General features: G+C 40.9%; 1 protein-coding gene across 3 annotated transcripts in view; it reads right to left on the bottom strand.

Moving 5' to 3' along the window:
• The window catches only part of foxp2 (forkhead box P2), a 279,829-nt gene that overhangs the window by 134,447 nt on the left and 118,051 nt on the right, over positions 1-27,331 (bottom strand). For all 3 annotated transcript variants that reach the window (XM_069903848.1, XM_069903849.1, XM_069903850.1), the window contains exon 2: positions 16,622-16,711. In XM_069903848.1, coding sequence (XP_069759949.1) covers positions 16,622-16,711 — 90 coding nt within the window. The remainder of the gene's footprint in view (positions 1-16,621; positions 16,712-27,331) is intronic.

Genomic DNA, 27,331 nt, shown 5'->3' with positions numbered 1-27,331 from the left:
GTGTCCATTCTGACAACCATAGATTTCCACAAAGATGCAGACAAGAGCCAAATCACAAATGTTGAGGATACAAGGAATGAATGATGCTCAAACTTGGGGAAAAATAAAGGGCTCTGATCCAAAATCTCAAAAATTCCTTTTCTCCCACTGATGTTGCTCAATCTACTGAGTTCCTCCAGCAAATTGTTTTTTTTTATTCATGCTCACCACCTGACTCATGGTATTGAATCCTCGCCACTTGATCCTCGGTATTGAATCCTCACCACTTGATCCTCGGTATTGAATCCTCGCCACTTGATCCACGGTGTTGAATCCTCACCACTTGACATGGTATTGAATTCTCATCACTTGACATGGTGTTGAATACTCACCACTTGATCCACAGTGTTGAATCCTCACCATGTGATCGTCAGTGTTGAATCCTCACCACTTGACATGGTGTTGAATTCTCATCACTTGACATGGTGTTGAATCCTCACCACTTGATCCTCGGTGTTGAATCCTCACCACTTTACTCGTGGTGAGTAGGGATTCCTTATGACCAATTGGTCCTGCAGCAGAACAGGGAAGCTCCATGCCCCATGGAATTTCAAAAGCAGCAGACAATGAATTCCTCTTTATTAATTTTAAAATTTTTCCATACATTTTCAGAACATTTTGGTCCTGATGAATTTTCTTTACTAAAGTTGGTTGGAAAATATTTTTAGCAATTAACAGTAGATGAATCTACAGCTAATGTGATTTACCAATAGTTTAATCCAATTTAAGCGACTGTAGGGAAGACAGAAAGAGAAGGCTGTCCATTGCTTCGGGGAACAAGAATGTGCAGAATAAAAAGTTTTCTAGATTAATGATTTTGGCTAGTTTTGAAGTTCCCAAATACAACACTTTAGAGTTGAAATGATGCAAGTGAAAGAAGGTTTACCACAACAGGTGCTTCTTTCTTTCTTTGGCTTCGCTTCGCGGACGAAGGTTTATGGAGGGGTATGTCCACGTTCTGCTGCAGGCTCGTTGGTGACTGACAAGTCCGATGCGGGACAGGCAGGCACGGTTGCAGCAGTTGCAGGGGAAAATTGGTTGGTTGGGTTTGGGTGTTGGGTTTTTCCTCCTTTGTCTTTTGCCAGTGAGGTGGGCTCTGCGGTCTTCTTCAAAGGAGGTTGCTGCCCGCCGAACTGTGAGGCGCCATGATGCATGGTTGGAGGCGATATCAGCCCACTGGCGGTGGTCAATGTGGCAGGCACCAAGAGACTTCTTTAAGCAGTACCAGGTGCTACAGTACCCTTATCAACAGACCTTGATGTAGCTTCTTGACAAGTGATGAGGAGGAAATGACCTTGCGCCACAGAATGTAGGTACATACATACCTTTGCTATAATTATGCACATTTTGTACTGAGGGATTGAAATACTGAGCAGTCAAGATCAGCTCCTCCTTTAGTTTTCCCATACTGACCTTTATCCAGGTTAGCTTAGGGATCAAATGCATTGAAAACTAATGTTGAGGCATTGTGTAAGACAGCTAACATTTCCTTTACACACTGATTGAATAGCAACAGTGGGATAAAATTGCTGCCTAATGATTGTATTTTTCAAATGAGAAGCACATCAGCAACTGCCAAGAATATATATCTTCATTTACCACCATGACATGGCATACCTTACAGATTTATTGCAACTTATTTAATGCTCCCTCCCCAAACTCAATACATGCATTTTATCTGATGTGTGTTTGTGATTTGGTTACAGGGTCCTATGGGGTGCTGCTTCATCTTGACTATTGACAGAGAAATTAGGCTGATTATCCAGACATAAAAGAGAGACAAATGAAGGGATGTTAATTCCTCAACATGATTATCCAACTGCACGAAAACCAACAAGGTCGGGTCAGATACAGCAATGAGCTCTCTGAACCCTTCTCCATTAACAATGGCGTGAAGCAAGGCTGTGTTCTCGCACCAACCCTCTTTTCAATCTTCTTCAGCATGATGCTGAACCAAGCCATGAAAGACCCCAACAATGAAGACGCTGTTTACATCCGGTACCGCACGGATGGCAGTCTCTTCAATCTGAGGCGCCTGCAAGCTCACACCAAGACACAAGAGAAACTTGTCCGTGAACTACTCTTTGCAGATGATGCCGCTTTAGTTGCCCATTCAGAGCCAGCTCTTCAGCGCTTGACATCCTGCTTTGCGGAAACTGCCAAAATGTTTGGCCTGGAAGTCAGCCTGAAGAAAACTGAGGTCCTCCATCAGCCAGCTCCCCACCATGACTACCAGCCCCCCCACATCTCCATCGGGTACACAAAACTCAAAACGGTCAACCAGTTTACCTATCTCGGCTGCACCATTTCATCAGATGCAAGGATCGACAATGAGATAGACAACAGACTCGCCAAGGCAAATAGCGCCTTTGGAAGACTACACAAAAGAGTCTGGAAAAACAACCAACTGAAATACCTCACAAAGATAAGCGTATACAGAGCCGTTGTCATACCCACACTCCTGTTCGGCTCCGAATCATGGGTCCTCTACCGGCACCACCTACGGCTCCTAGAACGCTTCCACCAGCGTTGTCTCCGCTCCATCCTCAACATCCATTGGAGCGCTCACACCCCTAACGTCGAGGTACTCGAGATGGCAGAGGTCGACAGCATCGAGTCCACGCTGCTGAAGATCCAGCTGCGCTGGATGGGTCACGTCTCCAGAATGGAGGACCATCGCCTTCCCAAGATCGTATTATATGGCGAGCTCTCCACTGGCCACCGTGACAGAGGTGCACCAAAGAAAAGGTACAAGGACTGCCTAAAGAAATCTCTTGGTGCCTGCCACATTGACCACCGCCAGTGGGCTGATAACGCCTCAAACCGTGCATCTTGGCGCCTCACAGTTTGGCGGGCAGCAGCCTCCTTTGAAGAAGACCGCAGAGCCCACCTCACTGACAAAAGGCAAAGGAGGAAAAACCCAACACCCAACCCCAACCAATCAATTTTCCCTTGCAACCGCTGCAATCGTGTCTGCCTGTCCCGCATCGGACTGGTCAGCCACAAACGAGCCTGCAGCTGACGTGGACTTTTTTACCCCCTCCATAAATCTTCGTCCGCGAAGCCAAGCCAAAGAATTCCAAAGCACGATGTTGATTCAAGATCTGGGTGGCATGACGCTAGAACTTTTGCTCAGTTTCAGCTTTTATTCAACATGCTCAAAACTTGAGAAATTAAAACAAACTGACGAATGTCAGAGGATATATGTGCGGCACAAAGTGAGCTTCAGTGATCTTCTCAATTGGTTTAAAGCATGAGGCTACAGCCTTGTCCACAAAACCACTCTTACCCACAGAATAAGCAGTGGAGTGAGTTTTGTGCTAACTGCAGCAATATGTACAGCTTAATGGGTGCTTTTAAAAGATAGTAAGTGTAAAAAACAAAATACTCTATTACATTTGTATCTGACTCCATTTGCCTTTTAAAGTCATTGTGAATTATTTAGAATCATGATTATTCACAGGTGATTTGACTTGACACTGCCTAAAGATGTTTCTTTGGTGATAACCCATTTTCAATCAAAATAATAACTACCCTGTGTTGTATCAAGGAAAATTCTTCAATTTGAATTTAGTTTTAAATTGTTCTTCTTAACAGGGATCAAGAACAACTCCAGACTTGTAGGTTCTGAGGTTATGATGACACCACTGTGAGAAGCACAGACTCTTTCAGAAATGAAGAAAGTGATACCTGACAGGGTGACAGGGTGAGCATTTCGATAGTTTTTGAGGTGATCCTCCACTTTTACCAGTTTGCTGGAAGTTTTAAGTAAGATTTTAAATACTGCCTTACAATCTGTTCATCGAAAACGTAAAATATGGTCATCAATTTAAGCTTAAACTTCAACAAAACAAAAATAAATCTTAAAACGGACACTTTTGGATATATTATTACCCAAAACTGTTGATTGTTATATCACCATTATCAACACATTTAAATATCTTAAAACTGGGAAAGATAAAACAATGTTAATGCTCTTAGTGCAATCAAATAGGGGCAACACTATTACTGTACCAGTGACCTGGGTTCAAATCCAGGGCTGTCTGTAAAGAGTTTATACATTCTCCCTATGACCCTCCGGGATTCCTCCAGATGATCCAGTTTGCTCCCACATTCCAAAGACAAATGGGATGAGAAGTTTAATCAGTCACATGTGGGAATTTGGGTGGCCAGGCTACTGGGCTAGAAGGGCCTGTTTATGTGCTGTATCTCTAAATTTAAAAAAAATCAATTTAATCAGCTACCAGATGATTTGACTACAAAAGGCTGAACAGAATAATCTAGCTTTCTATCTGTAAAGTGGTCTTCACACTAATTTATTTGGTTCTTATTTACTCCTACCCATTATATCTCCATTCTCAGCTGCCAACAGAATATCAGGGTATTATTTATCTGTTACCACCTATGGTTTACAAATAAACCCTTTTTCCTTTCAAAAACTTCATTTTGAATCTGATTAACATTTTACGTATCTGATGAATAAACAAGATCCTGATCAGTGATTTATTGAGAAAATTACCCAAGGAAATAATTTCCTTTCTGCTAGTCTTCACAAAGTTAAGAGAAGGTTTAAAAAAAATTGGTTTAAATCTTGGAAGAAGGCATCATTCATTTATTCTTCTACATTCATTAAGAGTTTAAAAATTTTTTTTAAATTAGTTGACGTGAAAAGATGGAGCTAAAATTTGCATTTTGCATCTTTTGTCTAGATCATTATTTATTACGTTCAGACCACAAGACAAAAATAGGCTATTCATCCCATCTCATCTGCCCTGCAATACAACCATGAGCTGGGCCATTCTCCCATTCACTCCAACTCATCGGCCTTCTCCCCAGTTATGACACAATCTGTAGAAGTGCAGTAGTCACGTTGAAAAGTAAGCGCCATTTTTCAGGACTTGTTTTGAAGCAACAACTGTACGGAGTAGAGGGATACTCCATCGCAGAGCATGGGCAGCATAGTGCTGGACTTGCTGCCCCTCACCCAGACGGACTCCCATCTGCAAGCAGATGCCAAACGAGCTGAGCTTCTCATAAGGAAGATATCACAGATAGTGGCTCATGTGTCATGTTGATAAAGCTCATTTCTAACAACGCCCTGATAGAATTTGAACTGTTATTAAGCATTTGATCATGAGACATTTAAGAGTTATTCAAGCAAACTTAAATTTTAAAAAGTGCAATTAAAAATCCCTGAAAATACTTAAAAAAGAACTAAAGCAATGAGAATAAATGAAGTAATTCATACACTCACATTTCCATCTATACTCTCATTATTCCTGGAAATAATATCCAGTGTCTCCTCTCAGTACATCAGCACAGTGTTGAATCTAACAGTGGGGCTGACATCCGACCTTCAGTTCAGCTTAGAGTTCTGCATTTTTTTTTAAACAGGCAGATTTCTTAGATTTGCTGAGGTAGCAACAATCAATTATTCCGTAAAGAGCTTCTGCAGGTCAGGCAGCTTGGCTCAGACCACCATAGCCAGTGGTCAATGCCAAACCTCATGTGGAAGGCAAGCTGAGAGGGTGAGGCAGTTGGCCAAAGGTTCAGTACTGAATCTTTTCCTGATTGAATATGGCTGTCACGTTCAGGATTGATAAGGAATATTTATCTCCCTTATGATTTTTACAAGTCATAGGATGAATTTGGGCTTGGAAAAAGCAAATTGAAAGGATTTTTTTTTAAATCAGTGAAAAGAATTGCACATTGCCATCTGAACCTTGTAGGTTCACAGGAATTCTCTCAGCAAGGATCAGGAATCTCTGAGTCAATACCACACTATGAGGATACAGCCTCACCTACAATAAAAAGTGCTGCCCTTGACAACCAGCCTTGCTCGCGACAATTTCATAGCAGCTGTTTACAATTGTCATTCATAGCTGTGAGTTTAATGACTAACATTCTGTCAGACACATTTAATCACAGGTCCTAATCCAGGTGGAGTAAAGGAGAGGAGAGAAAGAGAAATTGGATGAGGGGTGATTGAGGAGAGGGGAAGATAGAGGGAAATTTGAGAGAGAAGGTGAGAGGTAAAAAGGAGAGGGGAAAGGGATAGAGATAAAAAAAGGTAAGGGAGAGAAGGGATGAAGGAAGAGGACTGCAGAAACATTCAGGGAGAGGTAGAGAAAGAAGAAGGAGGAGAGATTTGAGAGACAATTAAAGTATCTGAGAGACAGACACGGAGAGAGATTGGGCACTGCCTGGAATACACTTTATTTAAATAGGAATTTGGCTGGTCCATACACTGATTTTACTGCACAATTTTTCTGATATGGGGAATCAATTTATAAACACCAAATCTCAGTCTTTGATGAATAATTTTGTAATTATTTAACGTGCACCATTTAGTTCAAAAAGGCAAGACACCGAGTGTTGTGCATTGCCATTGAAGGTCAGAATGTGGATGCCATTTTATCATTCAAGAGCATATCTCCTGTACCAAAAAAATTGTAATATGTAGTAAATTAATATTACTGAAGAAAAATTCAATGACACAGCAACTTCTCCCTTTCGTTCTTCCATCACAACATGTAAAATGTAATTTGGATAACCGTGCAATTTTCACTTCCGCTCCCTTAATTTTTACATTCTTGCTCACATTTCTATGTGTCAGTACTAATTTTTGCATCCACTGCTAACTGCCAGTATACACACTCTGTGTGTGTGTGTGTGTGTGTGTGTGTGTGTGTGTGTGTGTGTGTGTGTGTGTGTGTGTGTGTGTAAGTAAAAGTGTGCATATGTCCAATGTGCAATAATCTTCATGCCTATCTTTCTACTTTTAAAGTCGCACAACTTTTTCAAATCTCTCACAAGTTCCTTAAAATTGCCAAGATGCTATTCATTGACTGCAATTACTACAATACTGTTGTTTCAACTAAAACACATGTTCCTTTCCAACAGAAATGAACTCAGAGAGTGCACCAGAAAGCCCAAGGTCTTTTCAACAAATTACTTTAAATTTTGTTGAGCTTTTTCTCACTTAACTATGCTGGTTCAAGACTGATATCGATAAATGTTTGAACATTCACGAAATTACATGATTTCCCAGTTTTGCAGGAAGGTGTAATTTAAATCATCCACCCATCATCTTAAGATGGTGAGAAAGAGGTTCAAGGACTAATTGTTTCTATTAAAGACTCTTAAATTCCAAGCATTTCAGCTGGAGATGAAATTTTGAACATTTTACTAGTCTCGTGACTCATTGCATGCTTCACAACCACACAAGATCAAAATTGGCTGCTAAGCTACAATTTTTCCAGACAGAATGGCATCCTAAAGAGTAGAGCATTTCAGAGATAATTTCTCCAAACAGCTGGCATTCCGAGGAGAAATACATTTCAGAATGTGCTCACCTATGATCAACAGCTGAATGCTAACGGGGGTGGTGGGGGGGGGGGGGGGGGGGGGTGGGGTGAAAGCTGGCAAACGGCTTGAAAAGCTGGCTCCAACCCCACTGACTTCTGCATTTAACCACAGCACATTACACAATCATCTTGGGAGTGCTCAGATACTGATTTGAATATGTAAACCACTTAATTAAAGTGATACCAGCATGGCTTTAAGAATTTAACAATGTATCCATGTGCTTCCAGGACTTCCAGGAAACGACCAAGTAAAGCAAGCCAAGAACATACTGGCAACTGAAGGTGAAGATGATAAGAATGGGGAAATGTGCTTCTCATAGCTCTGGATGGTCACTTATTTGCACCTCACGACTACTTTCTTGCATGCTTTATAGTGAAAAAAAAATTGTTCATGGCACATGTGTGACAATTTTTGACAGAGATGGAGATTTGTATGTTGGATTTGGACACGGGAATTCTAATCCAGAGGATTATCAAGGGTTTTTCTCGTGCTATTATTTTAAAAGAAAGGAAGAATCACATTTACCCAGCACCTTTCATATACACCGTGCCTCTTGTCGATGAAGCACACTGTCGGGATACATGAAAAACAAGCCAATTTGTGAATAATAAATTACCATCAGCAGCGACTCATTGAAAATTATTTAATGGGGTGGAAATTTTTATTGCCGATGATGTGATAAATATGGAAATAAATAGCATTTATGGCAGGAGGTGATTGTGGTAAGGTGTATCGTGGCTCTCAGTCCATATGATGTCCCCATGATCCAGTCATCAGAGACCCAGCTGTGATGTCAATCTGTGTATGTCATTTCATTGCTGAAACACTGTAATGCAAATAGAGCAAAACCCCTAGTGTCGGAATTCAAGCGACTGGCAGCTTCATGCAATTTGCCAAACAAAAAAAAAACAAGAAAAAAAAAATACGAGGTTAAAAATACACAAGCTTACCAAAATTTTAATTTAGTTTAGACATAACAACACAGTAAGAGGCCCTTCTGGTCCATGAGCACATGCCGCCTAAATACCCCCAATTGACCCCAGTATGTTTTGAAAAGTGGGAAGAAGCTGGAGCTTCTCCCCATGCAGATATGGGGAGAACATACAAACTCCTTACAGACAGCACTGGACCCACACCTGAGTCATAATAGGTTTGTGCTAGCCACTACACTAGTCATAAAAGTAAATGTTTTCTCTAACACATAAACCTTTGGTGAAGATGAAAGCAAATATTCAGCCAGCCGAGTGCCTGGGTCGTGCTTTGCTCATAGCAGCTATTTGAATAAAATTGTGTGAAACAGCAATGGCGTCACCCAGGTTGAAGAGCTGGTTGATGTCACTTGCTATTGGGGTTACTCTCTTGATCTCTAAAAAACAAAAGTCCCCCCAGTCAGAGGCTTTATCTGTAATCTTCGGGGAGGGACAGGGTTAATTATCTATGTTATCGTTCGCCTTTCTGGTGGCTCCGTGGAGGGGGAAGAACTTACAAATGCTGCGATGGTTAAATGTTTTCAAAGAATGTGACTAAAAATAAGGTAAAATCCTCATGCAAATGAAGTTTGTAAAGGTTCCATCACATAATACTACATTTAGAATGTAACTTTAACTGTCTACCATAAGGAAGACAGAGGTCACCACTTTGTCCAGTGCCCCTCACAGAAATGAGGCCCCTGCAAGGAATGAACTTGCGACCCCTGGTTTACAAGACCAGTGGTCTAGCCACTGAGGTATCAGAGCCTCAATTGTATGTACAGTATAGTAGTTTTTGTCTTTTAAATTGTTTATTCTTAATGCAGGTGTATTAGTTAGGCATTACAAGTCTTAGGCAACTTATCCACCAATCCCCATAGATGCTGGTTACCAGGGGTTTTTCTATAAATGATTCAGATAGAGCATTAGCCTTGAATGCAGAACCAGATTTTCACAGAGACTGAAGGCCTCTTGTAGTGTGTTAAAGAGCTTGTACCTGCTTGATCCACTGTTCAGCATTCCATCAGTAAAGCAGGTATTTGAAATGAAACAGATGGCCCCAATGTCCTCCTACTCCCATTGAAGACTACCTTTCTTACAGAGGAAGAATGAAGCAAATATACATATGAAATAATTTAGAATATTGAAGGATTTCCATCTGGATTGTTCATTTTCAGATGTCCACTGATCCACAAAGTTGCACATAACCTCTTGAGATCTCCTGAATATTATAATCTACCAAGAGGGATTTGATATGCTTTAACTTGCAGATTCCAGTTGAGCTTTTGTGAAAGTCAACCTCAGGTGTGCATCCATGATTCTGATTAGATGGGTTTTGAAGGCTGGTGTACCTCTGGCTGCTCCAAAAGTTGGACACTCTCCATGCCAACAGTCATTCTTACACTAAACAGATGCTGGGAGAACTATTCAATTGTAAGGAACATCCTTCATTTCCTGGAGACTCATTTGGGAGAGATTCTTTGTCTCAGGACTCTATAACCCATTGAACATATAGTCCATTGAAACAAGAGACTTAGGACCATCTTTAAGTTCTAGAAATGAAACAGACTCAGGGAGATGGTCATTATGTTCACTTACTGCTTAGTCAGAAAATGTAAATGTTTGTTGAACGCTTATAGAATTGTGTAGAATTGAACTGACAGTGTTGAATTAGCATCAGGAGATGCTTTGCCCTTATTTAAGGGCCCCTGCATACTAAGGAACCTCTCAAAACACTGAGAATTTTCAACCCAACCCAACTCTTCCAATTTGAAAAAAAGGCACTTCTATTTTCCTTCCTCAAGGAAAATTCATATTTTTGCAAGTTAAAACCATATATATTCAGATATAACAACAAATTATGAGGACTTATATCATTTGTGTCATTTGTTAGGCAGAAAACTTGAAGTTTTCTTCATCTGGATCTGTAGTTAAGTTCTGTGCCTGCAGTCACTTTAAAACTCAGATATTAGTCGAGACATCTTGATACATGTAATTCATTCTCTAAATACATAATGATGAAAAAAAAATGCTCTCAACAGTTTCTCAATTGTATGCTGAGTGCAAGGTGAATATTTACTTATGGAACTTTATGTACTTTATTAACACAAGTAATAATAGAAATAAAACCTTTTCAAATACACTTTTTTTTAAATAAAAGTGTTCAGGCACCACCCTGATATTTCTTCTAATTTAACTTGTAGAGCAAACTTATAAATGGTTTTTTTTTGCCAGCCTCTCCCTCTTTCCTGGTTTATTTTCTCTGTTACATTTCATCTTCAAATCAATCTCTTTGACTGAATTCTCTGCTATCACTCTATGTGGCATGCCACAAATTTTGTTTGGTCATGCTCGTATGAAGGGTCTTGGGATATGGTCAAAACTCCTTCTCTAAAGTCATGACCCTGAGGGCCAAATGTCAGGAACATGTACTTTGAGTCTCACAATGAGAACTAACTGCTCTGCAAACATTAGTTGCTGCTTCACTGGTAATTAGAAGTAAACTTGCTCACATTTTCCACCCAGCATTTATTTGGTCAGATTAAGATAATAGCAGTTATTTTAGTTTTGTTGAATGTTCAACCAACAACTTTAATTCTAGCTTGTATGCAATGATCAACAAATGACCTAATGTATCCATCTATTTCACTGCAAAAATGATCCTATGCATTTCCCCGCAAAATTCTGTCAACAGTTTGGTGATCTCAATAAACACGCATCCTTTAAGTTACTAAACCATAATTCATTACGCAGGGGTGTGACTCCAAATGAAGGTGTTGGCATTGTAGCTCTCTGTGAAAATATTAACAATGGGTTAACTCCAATTTTCTCTGCACTAATTAAATGCACATGGTACTAATGAGCTAACCTACTGTTCCTTGATAGCACTAATTAGCAGAGAGGAGTGCATATTCTCACACTGCAATTTAAAAATAAGTTGAAAATATGCTAATTGCCGATATAATTTAAAGCAGAACAGGTTGAGGAAATTGTCATAATAAGCAGAATGGGCCACATTTTGGTGAAGACACCCTGTATTTCTTCTATTCTTGTCTTGATGCAATACAACACAAAATAATATTTTGATTTGTGTTTTACAGGGTCAACAAAGTTTGTGTCTCCAAATAAGCAATAAAAACAAAATTCAACTTGAACATAAACCAATAGCTAAATGTGTTAAGTGACCTCCTCACTGTAAAACTTTGTGTAACTGTATAATCAGAAGTCACATAACTTATGGTTGCCTCTGTGGCGGCTCACCACTAGGCAGGCGAACCGGTCCCGCTTGTAAGCCACGTGGCGGGGCAGCCAGCCAAAATGGCGCCATCGGGGGTTTCGCTTCCTCCTAGCATGGAGCTCAGAGCCCGGGCTGGGGGACCACGTGACACCGGGTGACGTCAGCACCCTCCAGCCCATTTCTCAGCCAGGTCCAGGCTGGGAGTATAAGTGCAGCCTAGAAGCCTGCAATAAACTAGTCTGCTCACTGAGCTCAACCCGTCTGGTTGTGTGTGTTATTGCAGGAGCAGTGTCGCTGCCGCTACAATTGGTGACCCCGACTGGCTCAAACGTCTTTGAACCCATCATGAGCGAGCCCTGGGATCAGCGCGATAGCCGTGAAACTGCCTGAATTCTGGGTTCAGGAGCCAGAGACCTGATTCGGCCACGCAGAGGCTCAGTTTCACCTCCGCCAGATTTAATCCGACACAAGGAAATTCTACCATGTGGTCGCTGCCCTGGACCAGGCCACCGCCAGATGCGTGCTGCACCTCGTTCAGCACCCACCCACTGAAGACAAATATGAGACCATCAGGCGAGTGCTTACCAGATCCCTTGGACTACCCAGGCATCAGTGTGCCGCTTGGATGCTGCACCTCGACACCCTGGGGGACAGGTCCCTGATGGAGCTGACGGATGAGATGCTCACGCTCATGGGTGATCACACCAACTACCCACTCTTTGAGTGCATTTTCCTCGACCATATGCCAGGGACATCCGGCCGCTGCTGGTCCAGGAGAGCTTCACTGACCCGAGGAAGGTCGCCTAGAAGGCCCAAGAGCTATGGCTCACACGATTCTCGGAAGGTTCAGTGGTCCAGTACGTCACAAGGCATGGGCATGGGCATGACCACCCCAAGCCTGCCCTTAGCACTACGGTAGAGCATCCAGCACCTGCAGGGGCCCCCAAAAGCATAACCAAGATCACAGCATCCACTCCAGGCCTCTGCTTCTACCACCAGCGCTGGGGAGCCAAGGTTCATAAGTGTTGTCAGCTCTGCTTGTTCCAGGGAAACGACCAGGCCAGCCGCTGTTAATGGCTGCGGTGGCTAGCCAAGGACACGGCCTCCTCTACCTGCGGGACTCGGTCAGCAGCCGACGGTTCCTCGTTGACACTGGAGCCCAGATCAGCATCATCCCGGCCATGGTCATCGAGTCCAGGAACCAGCCCCATGGACCTCCCCTCCGTGTGGCCAACGCAACAAAAATTGGATGTATGGAGACAAGACAGTCCACTTCCAGATCGGCCAATAACACTTTGCGTGGAGGTTCACCGTCTCGTCCCTCCTGACCGTCATCCTGGGTGCAGACTTCCTCCTCACACACGGGCTTCTGGTGGACATTCGAGGTAGGCGCCTGGTGGACGCCCATACCTTCCAGGCCATTCGCCTTGACATCTCCCGCTTGGAGCAACCGCAGATGGCCATGATCAGCATGGCCAGAGTTGAGTTTCAGTGAATCCTGGATGAGTTCCCGACACTCCTCAAGCCACAGTTCTCCGCTGCCTTGCCGCGCCACGGGATGTTCCACCACATCCCCACCAGTTCACGCCAAGGCACTCTGGCTCCCGACTGACGAGCTCCAAGTGGAGGAGGAGGAATTTTTGCACCTGTTGGAACTGGGGATCATTCGGCGTTCCGACAGCCCGTGGGCCTCACCACTCCACCTGGTCCCAAAAACCTCCAGCATCTGGCGTCCCTGTGGAGACTATCAATGGCTCAACGTGGCAACAGTTCATGACCATTACCCCATCCCTCACATCCAAGACTTTACGGCCAACTTGCATGGTGCGAGGGTTTTCTCCAAGGTTGACCTAGTGTGTGGATATCGCTAGATTCCGGTGCACCCTGAGGACATACCCAAGACGACCATCATCACCCCCTTTGGATTTTTCGAATTCCTGCGCATTCCATTCGGGCTCAAGAATGTCACTCAGACCTTCCAGCGCCTCATGGACTCTGTGGGCAAGGACTTCAATTTCGTCTTTATTTATTTGGATGACATCCTCATCTCCAGCAAGGACTGGGCACAACACAAGGCCCACCTACGTGCCCTTTTCTCCTGGCTGGCCAACTTCGGCCTTACCATCAACCCGAACAAGAGCCAGTTCGGGAAAGTGTCCATGCAGTTCCTTGGCCATACCATCATGGCTGAAGGAGACATACCCGCCGCTGACAAGGTTGCCACTATCAGGAAGATCCCACGCCCGGACAGCCTCAAGGGGCTGCAGGAGTTCGCGGGTATGGTCAACTTTTACAACCGCTTCATCCTGGGAGCTGCGCGCATCAGGTAGCTGCTATTTGCCCTCATGGCAGACAAGCACAAAACACTTGCTTGGAACCCAGAAGCCTGCACCACATTCGAGGCCACCAAGGATGCCCTCGCGAAGGCCATCATGCTCGCCCACCCGCACACCGACCTGCATATGGCATTCTCTGTCGATGCCTCTGCCACAGCCATCGGTGCCCTCCTGGAGCAGCAGGTGAATGGACATTGGAAGCCGCTGGCATTCTTCAGCTGCCTGCTTCGCCCACCAAAACACAAATATGATGCCTTCGACCATCAGTTACTGGTCATGTACCTGGCGGTGTGGTGGTGTGGCATTTCCACTATTTTCCACTATTTTTACGCAGGGATGTGCACTATTTTTTGGAGGGGAGGACTTTTACCATCCTCACCGACCACAAACCCATCACCCAGGTGCTCTCGATGTCAAAGGATCCCCGGTCGGCCCGCCAGCAGCGTCACCTCTCCTTCGTGTCGGAGTTTGCCACCGACATTCGGCACAAGACGGGGAAGGACAACGTAATTGCTGATGCACTCACGCGACCGGCCATCTGCGTGCTGACGCCCGGCCTCGACTTCGACCAGCTCGCCCGGGACCAGAAGTCTGATGAAGAGACGAAGGCCTTCAAGACCGCTATCACGGGCCTGCGGTTCTGAGACGTCCCAACTCCGTCTTGTGCGATATCTCCATGGGCACCCAGCAGCCAGTGGATCCCCAGCAGTGGTGCAGGCATGTCTTCTGTCACATCCACGGCCTTTCACATACGACCATCGGGTCCACGGTCCGGATGGTGACAGAATGGTTTGTATGGCATGGGTTGCGGAAGCAGATCGTGGGCTAGGCCAGAACATGTACCCATTGCCAGATGTCCAATGTGCACAGGCACACCAGGGCACCCTTACAGGAGTTTGAGCACGTCCGGGAATGATTCAGCCACATTCACGTGGACATCGTCAGGCCCTTACCCGTTTTCCGGGGCAACAGTTATCTATTTACGATGGTGGACTGCACCACTCACTGGCCTGAGGTGATCCCAATGCCAGATGCCTCCACCGACTCCTGCTCTCAAGCATTGTTGCATGGTTGGGTCGCCTGGTTCGGCATCCTGGGTCACCTCACCAGCGATCAGGGCACCCAGTTCACATCTGCACTCTGGGCACAGCTTGCCAACAGGTTGGGGATCCAGCTACACCGCACCATGGCCTACCACCCGCAGGCCAATGGACTGATCGAACGTCTGCACCGCCACCTTAAGTCGGCACTCATGGCCTGCCTCACTGGTCCCGACTGGGCGGATGAATTGCCTTAGGTGCTCCTGGGCATCCGCTCCACTCCCAAGGAAGATCTGCAGGCGTCATCTGCTGAGCTGGTCTACGGTGCGCCGCTGGCACTACCTGGTGAGTTCGTCAACACACCTCACGATCCCCAGCGGTCGCCGCATGAAATACATCCTAACCTCAGGGTACGCTTGGACTCGTTCAAACCCCCACCGCCACCCAGGCATGGCACCAGCCCGTCTCGCGTTCCCAGCGAACTGCTTTCCGCGGAGTACGTTTTCGTTCGGCAGGGCCCGACCACGGCACCTCTGCAGCGACTGTACGAGGGGCTGTACAGGGTTGTACAGTGTCTGGCTCTATGTTCACGCTAGACATTGGCGGCAGGCAGGAGCTGTTTACCATGGACAGGCTGAAGCCAGCACACCTCGATCCCACCAAGCCCATGGCCGTAGCCCAGCCCAAGAAGCGAGGCCGCCCGGCGAAAAAGGACATTGGCGCCGGTTCTTGGGGGGGCTGTGTGGCGGCGCACCACTAGGCAGGCAAACCGGCCCCGCTTGTAAGCCACGTGGCGGGGCAGCCGGCCAAAATGGCGCTGTCGGGGGTTTTCCTTCCTCCCAGCACAGGGCTCAGAAGCCTGCGCTGGTGGACCATGTGACGCCCGGGTGACGTCAGTGACCTGCAGCCGGTCCCGGCTGGGAGTATAAGTGCAGCCCAGCACCCTGCAATAGCCAGAGTCCACCTCTCTGAAAAAGTAACCAAAGAGAATGTTTCTTCACAGAAAGTCACTTGCTATGAACATTCTTCTAAAACAACTTGAAGAAATAACTTCATGGTGAGCAGTCTATGTGTATAATTCACACTGACATCTTCTAATTGATCTCTAAGCTATATTGATATCAACAACCAGATACACCTAGAAACCTGCAGTAATGAATATGTAAAGATTGTCAAGACCCTTCCAGAGGTCAAAGCTTCAATAGCAGGTGATGTGTGTCGACAAGATCAGCCAGAAAAAATGTTTGGTAAATATTATAAATGGATTGGATTTCTCTTCTATCCTCTCATCTTTTGTATTAAAGATATAAATATTTATTACCTGAAATGCTGCTTTACATCTTATCCAATTGATGTTATGCACAAATCAAATCATTTAGCAACCAGCTTCCTTATCTCCACCCCTTCCCACTTTAAGTCTTGACTGCAGGTAACTTAAATTAAATCGAGTTTTTAAAATAATGCTAAAATTATAACCTCTTTCAAGAAAACATAGGCAGGGCCCATTATCTGAACCTTAGTCTAGCAATTTTTTTCTATGTCTCTGAATATAAATCACTTTTCTAAAAACAATGAACTGAACTTTCTGAAGATTTTCGATTATTGATGCTACAAAAGACCTGCAATGCTGACCTGCAATGTTCGCTGTTTGTCGTTTCCCTTTGGAGATTTCAGACCACTGGTTTGCTGCTGAAGGAGAAGCTGTCTTGCTGTTTGTAGTGCCTGCAACCAAAAAAACATTATTATTCAAAAAGTTTGTTTCCTTAAGCTGTGTTCTTAATTATATTGCCAAAGTCATGGTAATTCAGAATGCACATAAAATGAAATGTTTTTGTATTACAGTCCACCTTTTTCACAAAGCACAGTACTTTGTTCTTCAATGTTTATTTCCCCTTTATCCACTCATCAGTTACTTCATTGGTTACTTTTTATCTTTGCTTTTATCACACGTACAAATATTTCATGTAACTAGATTCACAAGTTTTGCTTTAATCCCATAGCTGATCGTGAAACTGTAACATGTGCAGTTAAGAGTTTCTGCAGAACGTTACCGGAAGAGCAAATCTTATAGTACATTACAAACTGATGTAAACTGCATCAATAGACTTGTTTCCACTAGGGATTCATCCACTGTGTGTGTGTTCAACAGAAATGACCCCCTCCCCCTCTTATTACCATATATTTGCATATTCATAATATCATTTTGGTGCAGAAGCACAAGACTTCAAATGTTACTGGAAGCTGTAATTAAAATTGACAAATCAACATCAGATATCTTGGAAGTGGATTAACGGGGATTCTGTACTGTAGATTGCAGGCAAAGAAAATGCTTACAATATGAAAACTAGAGACTTCATTTTAATGATGAAAAAGAAGGGACAGGGTAGCAAATTAATGCACAGTTGATTATTTCACTGGCGCTTGTCACTAAATGATTAAATATATGTTTTAGATGAAATGTAATTTTGTGCCCCCTTGCACCACCTGTGATTTTTAAAATCATAACCTTAGAACAGTCATGTAATCATTTTATCGCCAGCTAATTTTTACTGCCAGCTTTTACAAGTAAAGAGAAAAGTATCACCAGAACTGATGCTTTGTGTCAAGATTTTGGTTATATTAAATCTCAGTAGTAAAAATAACTGGTCACAAACTCCCCCCCAAAAAAGTACTGGAGCACCACAAAAAAATACTGGGTTGCCATGAGATGCCGTTGCATTGAAAAAAAAAGACCATTGTGAAAGCAGTATGAAGTTGATTTCTGTACAAGAATCAACCTATTGGCAATATAAGCAAAGAACAGGTACTACCCATCAAAAATTCCTTGAAGCAGACTCCAGGAAAATGTCTTGGTAGCAGTGATCCATGGAGTCATCAAAAACAAAATCGTTAGCACCTGATGTGTAATAAAAAATTTAGGTGCACAGAGTCAAGATTCACTTGATCAATCTGCTTTCAAAAAAAACATCCGATTCACCTCTGATGGGGTAAAGTACATTTTTGATTAGAATTCAAGGGGTTGGTTTTCCAGTACTTTCTAGTATCCATGACAACAGTTGCTTTGACAGGATGTGCATATGGCATTACACTGCCAGCTGGTGTGAACAATGTTTGAACTACTGCATTGAGACGCTGAGCAAACAGAAAAAAGTTGCCACGTCTTAACCCTTAGGGAAGCCAGTCATCCCCTGATCAATTATGAAAAGACAGAGAGGGCTGCTACAGTCTGGCTCCAAGCAAGTTTTCTGAGAAGGCAGGCAGACGCACAAAACGAAAGTAAACAAACTGAGTGAAGCAGCACCATCTCCTAACAACATTGATTTGTCCAGCCTTAGAATGCTCTGGTAACAATTTGCCAGGCCTATCCTTAACAGTTGGAGACTTTTGCACATCATTGTTAAATCACTATGGTTTCCTTTTCTTTTCCCCCTAAAAATCTAATACTTTGTAAAGTTCAACTTCAACTGACATGTTTAACAACATTTAAAATATTTTGTTTGATTGCTTAATTCTAAAGTTTTCATCAGCGGTATTTCTTTAGTAGCAAAAACTTGAGAAATTTGAAGGTACCGCACTTTGAAACAACCAATATACTGTGTGTCGTTTTCTGTGGACATTGCATAACAAGACATGATTAAAAAGTTGAACTGCCACGACTACTTCATATGATAACATTTTGTTTATTTTTCGAAACTCAGCAATTTTTAGTTCCGTGAGCGGGCTTTGAAAGAGAATTAAGACTGAAAAGTGCCATTATACGATAGTCTAATTTAAAGGATTTCTATATGAGAAAATGGTAAAACTGAACTAAGATCTGCCTTGTCTCTCTGCTAAAACTAACATATTTTAGAATGTTTAAGCAATTTAATTGTATCTCATAAATATACAGAAATTGAAAGTGAATTTAATTTTGTTTTATTTAGTTTCAGTGTTATGTTTTATTTCAGTATTTAGCAATCTTCGCAAAAATTAACAAAAGTGAATTTTTAAATTGTGTCAGTAGGAAGTCTGGAAAGGAAACACAATCAGGAATTGGTGATGTGGTTCAATAAGTCTGTGCTGAGTGAAATAAATGAAATGCAATATTCAGGCCTAAGACACCTGCTAATGTGTTCCTTTATCAAAGTTTGTTTATCAAGTAAACCAGAGTAATGAGCACAGGGTCGAAGCTGAAATGAATAAACAAGTGATTTCAGAGACTGGTCAGAGGTAGCAATGAGGAGCGTGGAATTATAATTTGTGCCAAGAAACAGGCAACAACAAAGATTCTTCCTACTTCTCAAGATTATCCACTTCATATTGTGTACCATGAAAGTTCGTAATGGTCCCTGTCCCCTAAATATAATTGAATGCAAAAATGCTATCGATCTATAAATTTAATGCACATTATTCCAAATGAATTCATTTTATCCACGACTGTGCAGTTTTTAAAGTGTACCTTTGTTTTTAATTTCGAAGTCTGACGCCTGATGAAATTACCCAAGGTATATTTGCGAATGTTATCCATGTAGTATCTATTTCAAGTAAATTATACATAACAATATTGTGGTCAAAACTACCAATGTAAAATTGAAATAGACTTGAGCCAGGACCTGAGGGCTACTCGAGTTCTTCAAAATGAAATCTGCCTGGATCGGAATACAATATTATGCACCAGGCAATAGAAAAAAGAAATCATAATGAAAATGCAAAAAAATTAAATGCCACTATCATTGCAGAACACTTAACAAATTTATGCCATTATATTATCTCATGCATTCTTCACTTTAATCACACCATATTTGGCGCTTAACTTGGTGACTTAAAAATATTTTTAGAATGTCAAGTTTTTTTCCCCAAATTGACTATATCTAACAATCAACTTCAACCATTAGCCTTGAGAACTATTTGCTTGATAAATCCATTACTCTTTTAAGTTTTGTGTGTTGCGTGTCCCATTGAGTACTTAAGCTTAATTCTTTTGCAGGCATCACATGGATATGAGCTTTCAGTTCCAGGATCACTTCTGCCAGGTTACTCATGATGTAAGTATGTGTAAACATAAATGTGCTTGCAGATCCTTTGGCACAATTTGTTGAGTTATTGTCAAGCAATAAACATTTTTAAAAACTTAGTTCAAGTCCAAACATCTATCTTCCCCCCCCCCCCCCCCAAATTATGATATTTCTATTGCTTGGAAGCCACAGCGATTTTTGAATAAAGTTAATACTTACCACTTTTTGCGGCATCAAATGATAAATATTAAATGAATAAAATGTAAATTGTGATCACTTTAATTGCAATAAATGAAAAGAAACATAATTTTCTCAAAGTAAGATGCCGCTTATAACTGTAACTGAAAAATATGGCTGTTTAACCTATCAGCATGTCACATTTCAGACGTTAAAATGAAAAATGACATCTACACCCATTAATATCTTCAATGTATAAACAGCACAGTACGACACATTCTCGAGAGCTCAGCTGAAGGCTACGAAATCTCTCCCTCTCTCAAACATAAATAATGAGGCACTCAGAAGCATATTTGATGTTGATATTCATCTCTGAGAAAAAACACTGCAGCTCGGGCTTCTTATGAAAACAGATGCAGCTCGAATGGATCTCCTGTAATTGGTTTCAGATAGCAAGGTCAGAAGAATGCAATACAAGAAACTGTTATGAGGAACAGGGAGAAACACGAATGTTTACACAGGCACTCCCCAGTGCACATTGACAGGCTAAGTACTCTTTCCAAATAGCCAGTCTGAAAGAAAATTTACCACAAGTTAGTGCTTACTTCTTTGTTTCAATTCACTAATAATTTGACCATTACACAGCAAACAAATGGAAATTATTCACATTGGTGCTGTTTTTGCCGACGAGTAATGAATTCAATCAATACTGGAAGCATTAGTTTTCAACAAAACATGTTGAATTCCTGTGTATTCCATATGCATTTTTCACTGAGTGAGTTAACTGAGGCAAATGAATATCATAATTTCAGAAAATCGATGTCAGAGCATTTGGACAAATTCAGTAATGTCTCAGGACATATTTACTTCAAACTTAAGAGATAACCTTTTGTTTCAACACCCCCACTGCAGTAGCGGTTTCACAATAAGGACAGAATGCACTGCTAATAATAAAACTTAATGAAGCTCCAGCACAAAATACATGATTTACAATAGATACAGACAAGTAATTTCATACGAAGTGAGGAATACCATGTAGAACAAGATCTAGAAAATACATGGGCTACATTTGTTTCAATTGCCTATGTTCAGATAAAACACTATTATTTATTCAGAGATAATTATGCACCAAGATATACAAGAATTTTTTTTTGCCAAGGTAAAGTGTGAATGTAAATAAAGTAGACATTCCACCTGGTAATTGCCTATGAAGGGGAATAACGATTCTTCTAGAATTATCATCAAATATTATTGAGCATGGAAGTCACATCTGTATCAGCTGAAGCCTTTAGATTACAGAACCATACCCTCTGCCCCTATCTGCCAGTGGTAGTATCTTTTCTACACTTGTGTTCAACTAGAACATGTCAGTTGGTTCAGCTCTAACTAGGTTGACAGGCAACTCTTATCAACATTAGAATTATCACTCTAACACTGAGCGTGTAAACTAATTCTATAGCATGCCACATGTTTAGATCTAAATGCCAAAAATTGTAACGAATTTGTGGATACAATCATAAATGCTTACACAAAGGTATGCTCAAGGAGGAAGCTGTTGGAAATGTCACGCCTTCTCGTTTTGTTCCCCATTCTTCTATGAAAGCTTGTGCTTGATACATCCTACCAATTCTTGTGTATGCCTTGAATCCTTTGCCAGACAAGGTTATTGGTTTTAAGTTCTTGCCTGTGGTCCTTCAGTACCACCCCTGGCAGCTTAGGTAGCTGGGAAAGTGAACTTTACCTAAATGTTTTCCCAGTCATTAAACTACACCTTCGGAGATCATCTTAAGATGCACAACTTATTGTAAATAATCAAATCCAGATTCAAATTGTACATCTTCAGTTTTCATAATTGATTTAATCATTCAAGTTTTAATTTTTTAAAAAACTTTATTTATCCATTCAAAATACAGATAATAAGTAACATATATAACAATAAACTAAACATGAACGATATATTTTATATATATATATAAAAGAAAAAAGAAAAAAAAAGAGGAAAAAAAGAAAAAGAGAAAAAAAAAGAACCCCCCCCCTTTCAGCCAACTCTCCTAGGAGAGCCATAAAGAGAAAAACAATAAAGAAAAATTGAGCATACGTATTAAGATCTAATCAATGTAAATCAAAATGTAAATATTCTGAATATAACAACCACTTATTAATAAAAAAAACTATAGTTATCACGTGAAACATATGTGATTTTTTCCATTATTAAACAATATTTCATCTCATTAATATCAATCATATTCGTATCTTTCCACGTACTAGCAATACATTTTTTTAATAATTCGTTTAAATGTTTTGTCAAAAATAATCTGCCTTTAAAAAGGGTTGGGATAGGAGTGGACAAACATGTTCTACCAAAATGATCAAATCTATCTTTTTAAAAATTTTTGGACATATATTAAGAAGAGCAGGTGGATGAAGACGCGTACACACTTTACCATATCGTGGTTTCTAAATGAACCATCCAATGACTGACAGGTGGCTAAAGACACACAATCACAGTTTCCAAAGGAACCAAGAAGTTGATATTCCTCTGTAATTTGCGGATTTATGAAAACAAGTCAAATTTCTTAGTACAATTACCTGAAAACTATCCTTGCCTCCTTTACATTAAATGGATGAGCGCTATGTAAACTAAGGTAAACACATCAGTTAGTGTGCTACTACGCGAGCATAAGCCGTCAGAAAGTTAGTTACAGTTACTATTCAATTTATGTTTACCAAACCCAAGCAATTTAAAAAAAATTTCAAGTGAAAATGTATTTTGGTAAAATTACAAATACTTTGCATCATCTCCATTTTCTAAAGGATCAAGAAATCTACCCTTGCTGTTCATCTAGCAACATTTTAACATGTTACACTTGTGCAAATAATGACAGATAGTTATACAGCTGTATAATTATCTGGTAGCTCTTTATTTAAAAAAAAACAGAAGTTAAGGAAAAAGCCATCTTTATCAGCCATCCTGAAACATGAAACAGAGTGATGGGCAACTAACGTTCAGCAATTATGAGATAGCCTAGTGGAAATAACTTCCACTTTAAGTTAAACTATTGACCAGATACAATCGTAAATTGATAATGTGCCATGACAGACTTCCTCCATGGGCTAATCTCTTTGGCATGGAGGATTTTGAAGTGGATTACTGTACCAGCTACACTTTGATTAATAGTCTGGAATTTAACTACTGGAAAGACATTACACTTGTCTATAAAGTGTGAAACTATTATCAGCATATGGCAGTAGCAGAATGCGACATATAACTAAACAATTAAAATATGTTGAGTTGCAGCACAGACGGTGTAAAAACTGCTAATTCTCTAATGGTCCACATGTATCAAGGCAGCTTCATTTTTGGGCAAAGGTTTACCTACCATTTTGTTGGTGAACCAGTGGTCATTTATCCTGCCTCTGTTCCAGATTACACAAAGCCATAAATGCTCCTTGCAAATTACATCTTGTTATCACAAGATATGTTAACTTTCATGCTTTGATGTACACTAACATGGCTACAATTGTGTCTTGGTTCATATCCTCGGGTGGACTGATGGATATTCTATCCACGTTAGTGGGAAGGTAAAATTCTAGTCTGAAATCACTCATCCCCAGATTCAAGCACAGTTTCTCTCCTGCCAAAATGATGATTACAACAGTAAAATAATGTTGTCTTTGATCTCTCTCTGTAACTTTGCAATTCTGTCCTGTGTCTTCCTGTTGTTTGAGGTATGATGTATTTTCCTGGAATTGCTCACAAAACAAACTTTATCACTGCATCCTTGTACATGAAAATAAACTTGAAATTGATAGGGAGTTCGAAGTTTTTATTCCATATGGTTAAACGTCAGAAATATTTTTGTTCTTAAGAATCCTAAAATCAAGTTGTAATTGTACATACTATTTTAAAAGGCTTATTCATTACTGTATAATGCATGAAAGTAATTTGAGTCCATTTTTCATTATTTTCCATGGATTTAACTTAATAAAGTAATAGTTTTTTCAGTTTGCCTCAGATTTTAGAAGTTAAAATGGACATAAAAAGTGGAAATGTTGAAACAGTATTCTCATCAGTCAACCTATAATCCATAAAAGTATTTCATGCACATATCCATGATGTTTCCATATTTCTGATCATGTCTTGATTCTGTTGTTACTTAGGCAGCATTTTTAAAGGGCAGTGTTTAATATATTTACAGAATTGCACACTACATATCAGCAACAACGCTTTTTACACAGACTCCAAAATTTATAGTCGAAAGAAAGTATTTTGCTGGCAATACAGTGGGGGCATATTTAGTCAGTTTAATCTGACCACAGGGCTTGAATTTCTAGCCCCACACGATTATAGTCAAATATTTTTAACTAATGGATTTGAGTAAAACTCAAGAAATTTCGAGATTTTAAGGCATCTTCAGTTGATAACTTGGAGCAAAATTTTAGGAGGCTACATGAGTACTCTTGAGATAGCGCTCAATTTTTCTTTGTTGCATTAAAAATGTGACAATTCGATGTTAAGCCAGAAAAATGCTTCTCGTTTAATCAATCTTTCATCAATAAAAAAATGACTGTAATTTTTCATTTTTCCATTTATTCTATTAAAATTTAAAAAATTCATGACTTGACAATAGAATATTGCATACAGATCATTTGATGACCCATGGTTGATTATAAAATTTATTCTGTGATGGAGGGCCAAAAAAAAATTCATGGTTAGCGTAGCAGTTTGCACAATGCTACGAGAGCTCCAGCGATTCAGGTTCAAATCTATCACTGGATGTAAGGAATTTGTATGTTTTCCCCATGTCTGTGTGAGTTTCCTTGCCCCCTAAAAAAACGTTCAATAGGTTGTAGGTTAATTGGGAATATCTGGGCTGGAAGAGCCTGTTACTATGCTTATGTCTTAATTAAAAAGTAAATTAAATTAAATAGTTTTAGTCTGTGCTTATGCTCTTGCACAACTTTTCTTGTTGGTCACCTTACATGCAATTTTAAAAATGGTCACAATTCCAGCAGATCAAATGCATTATTGCTGTTTGTGTGGATCGTTTCTTGTAGTTGTCCTTAGGCTTGAAACAATCTCATTGATGACTAGGAAGAGAGGAATGTGATTACCAGGTGGGAAGGGCTGTTACAAATGGATGAGTGACTTTCTGCTATAATACATTTTCACGTTCTGGTCATCAACTCCTTGGCCTTTGGAGCTAACAAAGCATATTTAAGCGGTTACCTTGTTACCTCCTTAACACTATCTCAGAACCTTTCCAATTGCTGATTCATCACTTGCCAGACTATTAAAATAGTTGATATTTCACTGACCGCCATGACCTGCTAAACTGGCAATGGGGTCCAGAAGTCAGCATTCACACTGCATGATGGTAATACACCACAGGCATCACTTATGCTTCAATGCACAATGAGAGAGAGTGTGTGTGTGTGTGTGTGTGTGTGTGTGTGTGTGTGTGCTCTCATAATTACACAATTATTCTAATTCAAGCATTATACCTGCAATTATGGGAGCTCATAAACACTTTTACAGGGCATCATTTACAAAGCATTGTTGCACAATTCGAAGTTAATCCCTTTATCATACAGGAGGATTATCCGATTTATGAAATTGAAGGCCAACCGTATTCAAACAACTGTTGCTCTTTATTTCCTCTCACAGCCTTACCAGTTCTGCTGTTTTGATCCACCTCCCTTCAATTCCCCAAAATATTTTCACTTCATAATTTCCCCACATCTCACCAATCTGACTTCTGATTTCAACAGTCATGCCTGTGTGTGTGTAATTTTTTTTAAAAGAATAAGCAATTTAATTATCTTAATAACTATTACAAATTGAATTAATAGACATTCTTTACCAATGATTTGGTGGCACCTGAGTAAGAATATGTAGAATCAGAACAGGACATACGTAGTAAATGGGAGAGCATTGATGAATACAGAAGAGCAGAAGGATTTAGGAGTAACGGTACATCGTTCCCTGAAGGTAGAAACTCACGTGAATAGGGTGGTGAAGAAGGCTTTTAGTATGCTGGCCTTTATCAATCAATGCATGGAATATAGGAGTTGGGAAGTGATGTTGAGATTGTATAAGGCGTTGGTGCGGCCTAATTTAGAGTTCTGTGTTCAGTTCTGGTCGCCTAATTATAGGAAGGATATAAACAGAGTGGAGAAAGTGCAGAGATTTACCAGAATGTTACTTGGGTTTAAGCATCTCGAGTACAGGGAGAGATTGGGCAGATTAGGTCTTTATTCTTTGGAGCGTAGAAGGTTGAGAGGGGATTTGATAGAGGTATTTAAGATTATGAAAGGGATAGACAGAGTGGATGTGGATAGACTATTTCCGTTAAGAGTAGGAGAGATTGAAACAAGAGGACATGAGTTAAGAGTTAAGGGGCAGAGGTTTAGAGGTAACATGAGGGGGAACTTCTTTACTCAGAGAGTGGTAGCGGTGTGGAATGAGCTTCCGGGAGAAATAGTGGCGGCAGAGTCAATTTTATTATTTAAGAAAACGCTGGACAGGTATATGGATGAGAAGAAGGTGGAGGGTTATGGTCATTGTGCAGATAGGTGGGACTAGAGAGGAGTGTTTGGTTCGGTGCGGACTAGAAGGGCCTAATGGCCTGTTTCCGTGCCGTAATTGTTATGTTATGTTATGTTATGATTATTTGGGAAGAAAATAGATAGCCTGACCATCCCACTTCCCCAACATGCAATGCCCATTAACTATCCGAGCCATGTTGGGTCAATCTTGCCACTTATTTTTTAAGAATCTATAAATTTATCAATAACCTTATTAAAGTTCATGGAAACTACACAAACCTCATTTATATTTTATTTTAGTCTTTTCAAAAATTTATTCAACATTCACAGAAATGGCCTTCCCTTAAAAAGCCTGCATTGATTAATCCGTCCTTTACCAATAATAAATTATGCAGTCCCTCAGAATTTCTCCCAATAATATGCCCATTACCAATGGTAAAGACCCTTAGCAATTTAATGTTAGCATGGATATGGTGCTTTTGTAAATATTTTGGGTCTGTACTCTGGGTGTAATAACTTAGATTCCATAAATCCATGTCACACTCAGGGGCGTAGCCAGGTTCTAATGTTAGGGGGAATGAGCACATAAAAATGGCGCCACACAAATACCAGATGGTGAGTC

This window comes from Narcine bancroftii, chromosome 11 (assembly GCF_036971445.1).
Source record: "Narcine bancroftii isolate sNarBan1 chromosome 11, sNarBan1.hap1, whole genome shotgun sequence".
Lineage (NCBI taxonomy): Eukaryota > Metazoa > Chordata > Chondrichthyes > Torpediniformes > Narcinidae > Narcine > Narcine bancroftii.
Note: the sequence above shows the minus strand (reverse complement) of the source record. Positions and strands in the feature narration are given on the sequence as shown.